We start from the raw sequence: 11,989 nt of genomic DNA, 5'->3' as shown, positions 1-11,989 counted from the left end.
TTAATGTCTCTGAGAAACAACCTTTCCCCCAATCAACCTTTTGAAAACCTCTTTTACCTCCTTATTTCTCAGACTGTAGATGAGTGGATTCAACATAGGTATCGCAAGGGTGTAAAAGACAGAGATGATTTTGTCTTGCTCCACTGAATATTTTGAACTGGGCCTTAAATACATGAAAATGGCTGTCCCATAGAATACGGTGACAGCCGTAAGGTGGGAGGCACAGGTGGAGAAGGCTTTTCGTCTGCCCTCGGCTGAGTTGATACGAAGGATGGCAACAAGAATGTATGTGTAAGAGACAAGAATGGTCAGGAGAGTTACTGATACAATTGCTGTCGATAAGGTGAAATGAATTATATCAGTGACGCCTGTATCTGAGCAGGAGAGCTTTAGGATCGGGGGCACATCACAGAAGAAATGGTTGATTATGTTGGATCTACAGAAGGACAAATTAAATATAAATGATGTCTGGACAATTGCATTCACACAACCTGTTAGATAGGAACCAGCCACAAGCAAATAACACAGTTTTCTGGATATGATGGCTGTATACAGCAGTGGATTGCAGATTGCAATGAAGCGATCATATGCCATCACACCCAGCAGGCAGCACTCACAGGATACAGCAATGCAAAAGAAGAAAAACTGCAGGGCACAGCCAGTGAAGGAAATAGTTTTGCTTTCTGCCACAAAGGTCATCAGTGTCCTGGGAGCAATGACACTGGAGTAACCAATATCCAAGAGTGACAGGTTGCTGAGGAAAAAATACATGGGAGTATGGAGGCGGGAGTCAATCCTGATTAATGTTACCATGCCGATGTTCCCCACCAGGATCAACAAGTAAATTATTAAGAATAATATGAAGAGAATAAACTGCATACTCTGATTATCTGTAAATCCCAGAAAAATAAATTCAGTAATTTCAGTAAATTCAGTGAGATTTCCTTCTGACATTGTCACAAGTTGTATTCTCCTGTGTAAATAGAAATATGAGAGTAAAGTTGAAATAGTATTACCTCCACACTAGGTGTTACAATACATCCACTGACTTGCTGAAAACAACAACCAAAAGTAGTTTCAGGAGACCCTACATTTAAGTGGCAAGGAACAGTGGTGTAGCATGAGTTGCTAGTACCCGGGGCCACATGGGGATGCGGCGGGGGGGGGGGGAGAGAAATGGAAATGGACAGAGTATGCATGCACATTCAGCTGCCTGACAGCATCTGCATCACTCAGGAGATCACAGCCACAGAGATAAGAAAATAAGTCTTTTCATTGTCTGGAGAGGTCACTTCGTTTTTCATATGGGGAAGTCATTTACATGGGAGCCCAGCGATGGAAGTGCACAGCTGTATTGAGGCAGCACAGGGTGATGAAATTTTGCACCTCTAACAATTTTGCACCCAGGGCAACTGCCCCTGTGGCCCTCCACACACTATGCTACTGGAGAGAAATGTCATCGAGTTGCTTAAGTTTTCCTCCTCCGATCAAAACACCCTAGATATAAGCTTCAGAAACTCCTAATTTTGTCAAAAAGAAGATATGAGCACTCCTGAATTCTTCTCTGGTTCTTACCCCAAGGGTTCTGTATGTAAATTGGGATTCCTGCAGAAAGTGTCTCTTCCAATTAATTTGACAGCCTGATGTCTCAAAGACTGAAGGATTTTGCTCTGGAGTACATAAGGTGCCCTTCATTTTACATACAATGTTTGCCCAAGCAATGGTTTGGTTTATTATTTTCATCTGGCATGGTTGCCAGCTTCAACCCACAGGAAAAAAAATCAGACTGAATTTAAGAGACACACCTCATTATCTAAGCATTGAGAGGGTGTTCTTGCTTCGTTACAGTATCTCTGAATTCTATCTCTTTTGCACTGATCCAGCAAACGGGTTTATGTGCAAATGAAGGACAGCAACATACTGCAGAGGAATTCATTTTTTATCTTGTGCAGCAACCTCACAACTATAAAATTAGCCATTCTATCAATAAGCCTTACTTTGCTGCTTTAGGAATGACATCTGTCCTCTTCACAGGTCAACATCTTAGCTTGATTTAATCTCAGAGTGTTTGGGATATTCTATTTTTGACAGCCAGATGATATCTATGAACAGCTCAATTCTCTGGGAGCAAAATATAATATGGAATTTATTCTGGCTTAGTTTCATAGTAGTTGGGGAGGTTGACTTCTGATGACACTGCATGAGATCTTTCCTGCAAGTTGTGTGTGATTGTAATAAGAAATTCAGAAATGGAAATTAAAAATCATCAGATAAGCAGTTTATTTGTTTAATGTTTTTTATCTGGCACTGCAGTTGGAGTCAACCAAAAAGGGGGAAAATCAAATTGAATTTAAGAAATACATTGCCATATCTGGGCATTGAAGGGAGCGAGTTAACATTCAGTTACAGTATTTTTGCATCCTCTCTTTATCATCTCAGTCCAACAGACATGTTTATGAGTAAATGGAAGACAGCTTTCCTCCTGCAGCGAAATTTACTTCTTTATTTGCCACAGTAGCCTCACAAATGAATATGGGGGACATCGGGGGAATAGCATACTGCAGAACATAAACTCAGTTCTGCCTTGCTTTTAGATTCTGTTGACCCAAGTTGCAGGCAGAGCACGATTTGAATAGTGCATTCTTGTTTTAAAGTGCAAACAATAGGAAAGGATGGGGTAACCTTAACTTATGGGGGAATGGAGGAGGCTAGATGGGGGTCTCCCTTGATGCAGTGGCATAGCAAGATGTGGTCAGCATTCGAAGGATCTCCAGAAAATGGATATGCACTTATAGGAAGCAGAGATATTGTAAGCAAGAAATAACCTTCCCTCAATGCACATGTAATATGCTGTGGCTATTAATTTTAATCTTTTTTTACCCTGTATGGGTCGAAGCTGGTTGTGAAGCCCAATGAAAACCCTAGAGAAATAAACTTCTTAGCCAATCAATTTGAATCTGCATTTCTGGAGATACATTTCGATCACAGGTAACATGTAGGAGAGATTTCATGCAGCATCATAAAGTGTGTCAACCCACAAACCCAAATAAATGAACAGGAAGCCCAAAGAAGTTCCAGATAATAAATTTGCTTCTAGAGAAATGCACTGTTGATAAATTTGACTGCTGCTGGTGGAGGGAGAATTGACAAGAACTTTGTGAGTATATCTGGCTAGGAAATGTATCAAAAGGAACCTTACTTGTGAAGATGATCAATGTCGATCCTAGAGTCCCAGAATAAGGCATATTCAGAAAAATGCTCATTTTATAGTTGTTTTGGTATCACCTAGAAACCAGATTATTGAAACACATGAATTAAAATACTCTGTATGACATCTCTGCATAATCACCCGAGGACATACAGCCTGGGAATTTCTTTTACTTTCTACTATTCATCTTTAATTAGTTTCTAACAGAAGTTTCCCCTCTGCATTCAGCCCACAATTCAGTAGGAATCTTCACTAGTTACTTTCCTCTATCTTGTTTTAGGGTACTGTTAGTTTGTTGCATATTCCCAAAGCTATTAACAATAACACCAGTTACCAATACCAACAAAGTCATTGGGACCAGAAGGACTGAAAGGGGCTTACAGTCTTAAAACCAGAATTCAAAACAATTCAAAGAGATTACAGTAACCGGAAGAGGGTTCGCCCTGAAAGCACATGTTAAGATGTGCTTCTTCAGTTTTCACTGAAAGCTGGGAGTAATGAAGACAGATGCATCTCTGTGAGGAGGGGATTCCACAACTTAGGGGCTGCCAAATAAATTTATCTCTCCTGGGTCACTGTCACTTGACATTTTTAGGGAGGTGGAACTGCCAATAGGGCCTCCTCTGCTGATTTCAACACCCAAGAAGGTCTGTAGGATGCTGATGTTCAGATATTTGGGAGCTAAAAAGTAACATGAGCCCCTTGAATTGGGCCTGGAAACAAACCAATGTAACTTTTTTTTGAAACAGAGGTTATATGTTATCTCAATTGAACCCCAGCCAGTAGCCTGGCTTCTGCATTTTGAGCCTATTCAAATTTCTAAGTCATTTTCAAGGGTAGCCTCGTGTATAGTTCATTGCATTAATCTAATCTAGAAGTCACTAGATATCGCCATCAATGGTATCAAAGGCTAAGGAAAGGTCAAGAAAAGTGAGCAAGGCAGCTTTCCCACAGACCCTTCAAGTGTCCCTATTTTCCAGGGATGATCCCGGATTTACAGAAGCAGTTCAAGTTTCTGATATGATCAGACAATGTCCACTTTTCCTCAGGATGTCCATATTTTCATTTGTGAAATGTTGGAGCATGTGCTCCCCCACCATCTCTCTTCCAACAAATGTCGTGACAGGGTCTGAAGCCAGACTGAAATGGATCTTTCAAGCATGCCTGAAGCTAGACTGGCAGCATGCTTTTGAGCACCTTGCCTGCCAAGGGGATGTTAGTTACCGGACAATCGTTATCCAGCAGTTGCAGGTCCAGGGAGGACCTCTTAAGGAAGGGATGCACCAAAGCCTCTTTCAAAGAAGGTGACACTCTCCCCCCTCTCATTGAAGCATCATTGAAGTCCTGGGCCCACCCAGTCAACCCCCAACAGCTAGCTTCAAGAAGCCAAGATGGGAAAAGTTCGAGAGGGAAAGTGGTTGGCCACACTTATTCAACAGCTTGACTACATTGCAATAAAGGAAACTGATCCTGCACACATGGAACAAGCAGTGAACTTCAGTGTAGTAGTATGGTTTTTAAAAGGTTAGCCTCTTGGGCGTGCACAGTTTGCTGAGTAATACTCAAAATGGAGAGTGGGAACAACATGCTTTTGAAAACATGCTCATCACACACTGACATGAAAGTGAGGATTGGTTGTGGCTCCCTGTTCAATGGAATTTGAGTGGTCAACATGGGTTGACCCTTATCTGAAATATACGAGGACCGTTGACACTGTCTGTTGTAGGAAATGTGACATTTATTCAAGTCCAAGCACTGCACCATGTAGATCATTGATTGGTGTGATAGCATTGCATCAGAATATTATTTACCCACTGAAGGTGGAGCCCAGACTCTGATCAAGTATCCCACTCTCCATCCCACCCCCAAAAAAACTATTATGATGGTTGCCTGTCTGAGAATTCTTAATCAGGGCAGTGGCATAGGAATAGAATCCTATAAAGCATGTTGGTTGTCATTAGTTGCCCATAATGACAACAACAACAACAACAACAACAACAACAACAACAACAACAACAACTCTGCATTAAGGAATTAAGAAAGATATAGGATTGTATTTATTATTATGAAAATTAATATCTCTGAGAGAACACCTTTCCTCCAACCAGCCTTTTGAATGCCTCTTTTACTTCCTTGTTTCTCAGACTGTAGATGACTGGATTCAGCATAGGTATCGCAAGGGTGTAAAAGACAGAGATGATTTTGTCTTGCTCTATGGAATATTTTGAATTGGGCCGGACATACATGAAGGCTCCTGTTGCATAGAATATGGTGACAGCCGTAAGGTGGGAGGCACAGGTGGAGAAGGCTTTATGTCTACCCTCAGCTGAGTTGATCCGAAGGATGGCAATAAGTATGTATGTGTAAGAGATGGAAATGGCCAGTATAGTTACCAGTACAATTGCTGTTGAGAAGATGAAATGAATAATATCAATGACTGTTGTGTCCGAGCAAGACAGCTTTAGGATCGGGGGCACATCACAGAAGAAGTGGTTGATGATGTTGGAACGACAAAAGGACAAATTAAATATAATGGAAGTCTGGACAACTGCATTCACACAACCTGTTAGATAGGAGCCAGCCACAAGCAAATTACAGAGTTTTCTGGACATGATAGCAGTATACAGCAGTGGGTTGCAAATAGCAATGAAGCGATCATATGCCATCACACCCAGCAGGCAGCACTCACAGGATACAGCAATGCAAAAGAAGAAAAACTGCAGGGCACAGCCAGTGAAAGAAATAGTTTTGCTTTTTACTATAAAGTTAATTAATGTCCTGGGGGCGATAACACTGGAGTAACCAATATCCAAGAGTGACAGGTTGCTGAGGAAAAAATACATGGGAGTATGGAGGCGGGAGTCAATCCTGATTAATGTTACCATGCCAATGTTCCCCACCAGGGTCAACAAGTAAATCATTAAGAATAGTATGAAGAGAATAAACTGCAGACCCTGATTATTTGTGAATCCCAGCAAAATAAATTCAGTAATTGTGGTGAAGTTTCCTTCTGACATTGTTACAAGTTGTATTCTCCTGTGTAAATAAAAATATGAGAGAAAAGCTGAAATAGTATTAGCTTCACACTAACATTTAAGTGGCAAGGAACGGTGGTGTAGCATGAGTTGCCAGTACCCGGGGCCACATGGGGATGCGGGGGGGGGGAGAGAAATGGAAATGGACAGAGTATGCATGCACATTCAGCTGCCTGACAGCATCTGCATCACTCAGAAGATCACAGCCATAGAGATAAGAAAATAAGAGTCATTCCATTGTTGGGAGAGGTCACTTCCTTTTTCACATGGGGAAGCCATTTTCAAGGGAGCCCAGCGATGGAAGTGCACAGCTGTATTGAGGCAGCACAGGGTGATGACATTTTGCACCTCTAACAATTTTGCACCCAGGGCAACTGCCCCTGTGGCCCTCCACACACTATGCCACTGAAGAGAAATGTCAACAAGATGCTTAGGTTTTCCTCCTCCGATCAAAACATCCTAGATATAAGCTTCAGAAACTCCTAATTTTGTCAAAAAGAAGATATGAGCACTCCTAAATTCTTCTCTGGCTCTTGCTTGAAAGTTCTGTATGTAAATTGGGATTCCTGCAGAAAGTGTATCTTCCCATTAATTTGAGAGGCTGATGTCTCAAAGAAAAGTATTTTGCTCTGGAGTACATAAGGTGTCCTTCATTTGTCCATGCAGTATTTGCCTGAGCAATGGTTTGGTTTATTATTTTCATCTGGCATGGTTGCCAGCTTCAACCCACAGGAAAAAAAATCAGACTGAATTTAAGAGACACACCTCATTATCTATGCATTGAGAGGAGGGTGTTCTTGCTTCGTTACAGTATCTCTGAATTCTATTTCTTTTGCACTGATCCACGAAACAGATTTATGTGCAAATGAAGGACACCAACATACTGCAGAGGAATTCATTTTTATCTTGTGCAGCAAACTCACAACTATAAAATTAGCCATTCTATCAATAAACCTTACTTTGGGGCTTTAGGAATGACATCTGTCCTCTTCACAGGTCAACCTCCTAGCTTGATTTATTCTCAGAGTGTTTGGGATATTCTATTTTTGACAGCCAGATGATATCTATGAACAGCTCAATTCTCTGGAAACAAAAACAAAACAAAACAAAAATCTGGAATTTATCTTGCCTCAGTTTCATAGAAGTTGGGGAGGTTGACTTCTGATGACACTGCATGAGATCTATCCTTCAAGTTATGTGTGATTGTAATAAGAAATTCAGAAATGGAAATTTAAAATCATCAGATAAGCAGTTTATTTGCTTAATGCTTTTATCTGGCACTGCAGTTGGAGTCAACCAAAAAGGGGGAAAATCAGATTGAATTGAAGAAATACATTGCCATATCTGGGCATTGAAGGGAGCGAGTTAACACTCAGTTACAGTATTTTTGCATCTTCTCTTTATCATCTCAGTCCAACAGACATGTTTATGAGCAAATGGAAGACAGCTTTCCTCCTGCAGTGAAATTTACTTCTTTATTTGCCACAGTAGCCTCACAAATGAATATGGGGGACACCGGGGGAATAGCATACTGCAGAACATAAACTCAATTCTGCCTTGCTTTTGGATTCTGTTGACCCAAGTTGCAGGCAAAGCAAGATTTGAATAGTGCATTCTTTTTTTTAAAGTGCAAACAATAGGAAAGGATGGGGTAACCTTAACTGAGGGGGGAATGGAGGAGGCTAGATGGGGGTCTCCCTTGATGCAGTGGCATAGCAAGATGTGGTCTGCATTCAAAGGATCTCTAGAAAATGCATATGCACTTGTAGGAAGTAGAGATATTGTAAGCAAGAAATAACCTTCCCTCAATGCACATGTAATATGCTGTGGCTGTTAAATTTATTTATTTTTACTCTGTATGGGTTGAAGCTGGCTGTGAAGCCCAATGAAAACACTAGAGAAATAAACTTCTTAGCCAATCAATTTGAATCTGCATTTCTGGAGATACATTTCGATCACAGGTAACATGTAGGAGAGATTTCATGCAGCATCATAAAGTGTGTCAACCCACAAACCCAAATAAATGAACAGGAAGCCCAAAGAAGTTCCAGATAATAAATTTGCTTCTAGAGAAATGCACTGTTGATAAATTTGACTGCTGCTGGTGGAGGGAGAATTGACAAGAACTTTGTGAGTATATCTGGCTAGGAAATGTATCAAAAGGAACCTTACTTGTGAAGATGATCAATGTCGATCCTAGAGTCCCAGAATAAGGCATATTCAGAAAAATGCTCATTTTATAGTTGTTTTGGTATCACCTAGAAACCAGATTCTTGAAACACATGAATTAAAATACTCTGTATGACATCTCTTCATAATCACCTGAGGACATACAGCCTGGGAATTTCTTTTACTTTCTACTATGCATCTTTAATTAGTTTCTAACAGAAGTTTCCCCTCTCTATTCAGCCCACAATTCAGGAGGAATATGCACTAGTCACTTTCCTCTATCTTGTTTTAGGGTACTGTTAGTTTGTTGCATATTTCCAAAGCTATTAACAATAACACCAGTTACCAATACCAATAATGTCATTGGGACCAGCAGGACTGAAAGGGGCTTACAATCTAAAAACCAGAATTCGAAACATTTGAAACAGATTATAGTAACCGGAAGAGGGTTTGCCCTGAAAGCACATGTTAAGATGTGCTTCTTTAGTTTTCACTGTAAGTTGGGAGTAATGAAGACAGATGCATCTCTGTGGGGAAGGAATTCCACAACTTAGGGGCTGCCAAAGAAATTTATCTCTCCTGGGTCACTGTCACTTGACATTTTTAGGGAGGTGGAACTGCCAATAGAGCCTCCTCTGCTGATTTCAACACCCAAGAAGGTCTGTAGGATGCTGATGTTCAGATATTTGGGAGCTAAAAAGTAACATGAGCCCCTTGAATTGGGGCTGGAAACAAACCAATGTAACTTTTTTTTTGAAACAGAGGTTATATGTTATCTCAATTGAACCCCAGCCAGTAGCCTGGCTTCTGCATTTTGAGCCAATTCAAGTTTCTAAGTCATCTTCAAGGGTAGCCTCGTATATAGTTCATTGCATTAATCTAATCTAGAAGTCTGTTGTCTTTGTCCATGGAGTTTTCTTGGCAGGGATGCTGGAGTGGCTTGTTGGTTCCTGCTTCAGGTGGATCACATTTGGTCAAAACTCTCCACTATGACCTGTCCATCTTGGGTGCCCTGCTCGGCATAGTTCATAGCATCTCTGAGTTATTCAAGCCCCTTCGTCACGGCAAGGCAGTGATCCAGGAGTGCCTGGCGTGCTCTGGTCCATGGGGTCACAAAAAATCGGACACGACTAAACGGCTAAACAACAACAACAACAATAATAATCTAGAAGTCACTAGATATCACCATCAATGGTATCAAAGGCTGAGGAAATGTCAAGAAAAGTGAGCAAGGCAGCTTTCCCACAGACCCTCCAAGTGTCCCTATTTTCTAGGGATGATCCCAGATTTACAGAAGCAGTCCAAGTTTCAGATATGATCCCAGAATGTCCGCTTTCTCCCAGGTCATCCTTATTTTCACTGTAGAAATGTTGGAGCATATGTTCCCCCACCACCTCTCTTCCAACAAATGTCATGACAGGGTGAAATGGATCCTTCAAGCATGCCTGAAGCAAGACTGGCAGCATGCTTTCGAGCACCTTGCTTGGCAAGGGGATATTAGCTACTGGGCAATAGTTATCCAGCAGTTGCAGGTCCAGGGAGGTCTTCTTAAGGATGCACCACAGCCTCTTTCAAAGAAGGTGACACTCTCCCCTCTCTCAGTGAAGCATCATTGAAGTCCTGGGCCCACCCAGTCAATCCCCAATCCCCAATAGCTAGCTTCAAAAAGCCAAGATGGGAATTGGTCAAGAGGGAAAGTGGTTGGCCACACTTATTCAACAGCTTGACTACATTGCAATAAAGGAAACTGATCCTGCACACATGGAACAAGCAGTGAACTCCACTGTAGTAGTCTGGTTTTTAAAAGGGTAGCCTCTTGGGTGCGCACAGTTTGCTGAGTAATACTCAAAATGTAAAGTGGGAACAATGTGCTTTTTAAAACATGCTCATCACACACTGACATGAAAGTGAGGATTAGTTGTGGCTCCCTGTTCAATGGAATTTGAGTGGTCAACATGAGTTGACCTTTATCTGAAACATAAGAGAATTGGCACTGTCTGTTGTAGGAAATGTGACATTTATTCAAGTCCAAGCACTGCACCATGTAGATCATTGACTGGTGTGTTATAGTTGCCTCAGCAAATTACTTACCCACTGAAGGTGGAGCCTAAACTCTGATTAAGTATCCCACTCTCCACCCCCCCAAAAAAAATTCTTATGATAGTTGCCAGTCTTAGAATTGTTAATCAGGGCAGTGTCATAGGAATAGAATCCTATAAGATATGTTGGTCGTCATTTGTTGCCCATAATGATGACGACAACAACAACCACAACTCTGCAAATAGAATGAAGTAAGATATAGGATTGTATTTATTATTATGAAAATTAATATCTCTGAGAGAACACCTTTCCTCCAACCAGCCTTTTGAAAGCCTCTTTTACCTCCTTGTTTCTCAGACTGTAGATGAGTGGATTCAACATAGGTATCAAAAGGGTGTAAAAGACAGAGATGATTTTGTCTTGCTCTATGGAATATTTTGAATTGGGTCGGACATACATGAAAGCTCCTGTTGCATAGAATATGGTGACAGCTGTAAGGTGGGAGGCACAGGTGGAGAAGGCTTTTTGTCTGCCCTCAGCTGAGTTGATCCGAAGGATGGTAATAAGTATGTATGTGTAAGAGATGGAAATGGCTAATATCGTTACCAATACAATTGCTGTTGCGAAGATGAAATGAATAATATCAGTGACTGTGGTGTCTGAGCAGGACAGCTTTAGGATCGGGGGCACATCACAGAAGAAGTGGTTGATGATGTTGGAACGACAAAAGGACAAATTAAATATAATGGAAGTCTGGACAATTGCATTCACACAACCTGTTAAATAGGAGCCAGCCACAAGCAGATTACAGAGTTTTCTGGACATGATAGCAGTATACAGCAGTGGGTTGCAGATAGCAATGAAGCGGTCATATGCCATCACACCCAGCAGGCAGCACTCACAGGATACAGCAATGCAAAAGAAGAAAAACTGCAGGGCACAGCCAGTGAAGGAAATAGTTTTGCTTTCTGCCACAAAGGTCATCAGTGTCCTGGGAGCGATGACACTGGAGTAACCAATATCCAAGAGTGACAGGTTGCTGAGGAAAAAATACATGGGAGTATGGAGGCGGGAGTCAATCCTGATTAATGTTACCATGCCGATGTTCCCCAGCAGAATCAACAAGTAAATCAGTAAGAATAATATGAAGAGAATAAACTGCAGACTCTGATTATCCGTGAATCCCAGCAAAATAAATTCAGTAATTGTGGTGAAGTTTCCTTCTGACATTGTCACAAGTTGTATTCTCCTGTGTAAATAAAAATATGAGAGAAAAGCTGAAATAGTATTAGCTCCACACTAACATTTAAGTGGCAAGGAAAAGTGGTGTAGCATGAGTTGCCAGTACCCGGGGCCACATGGGGATGCGGGGGGGGGGATGGGGAAAAAAAAGGAAATGGACAGAGTATGCATGCACATTCAGCTGCCTGACAGCATCTGCATCACTCAGAAGATCACAGCCATAGAGATAAGAAAATAAGAGTCATTCCATTGTTGGGAGAGGTCACTTCCTTTTTCACATGGGGAAGCCATTTTC

At 41.3% G+C, this 11,989-nt stretch overlaps 2 protein-coding genes across 2 annotated transcripts; both read right to left on the bottom strand.

Annotated features, from left to right (window-relative positions):
- On the bottom strand, nt 1–6,225 carry LOC308596679 (uncharacterized protein; the record flags this gene model as incomplete). Its single annotated transcript, XM_081211894.1, has 3 exons — nt 1–973; nt 3,469–3,519; nt 5,285–6,225. The coding sequence occupies 3 exons, from the start codon at nt 6,223–6,225 to the stop codon at nt 1–3; spliced, it is 1,965 nt and encodes a 654-aa protein (XP_081068020.1).
- A 4,512-nt stretch (nt 6,226–10,737) lies between these two features.
- LOC308594242 (olfactory receptor 5AR1-like) lies at nt 10,738–11,682 on the bottom strand (the record flags this gene model as incomplete). The annotated part of the gene is made up of 1 exon (XM_081207158.1): nt 10,738–11,682. One exon carries the CDS (start codon nt 11,680–11,682, stop codon nt 10,738–10,740), a length of 945 nt encoding a protein of 314 aa, XP_081063284.1.
- Between the last annotated feature and the right edge of the window lie 307 nt (nt 11,683–11,989).

This window comes from Podarcis bocagei, assembly GCF_964188305.1.
Source record: "Podarcis bocagei genome assembly, chromosome: 1".
Lineage (NCBI taxonomy): Eukaryota > Metazoa > Chordata > Lepidosauria > Squamata > Lacertidae > Podarcis > Podarcis bocagei.
The sequence above is the reverse complement of the archived record's forward strand: the minus strand, read 5'-3'. Positions and strand labels throughout refer to the sequence as shown.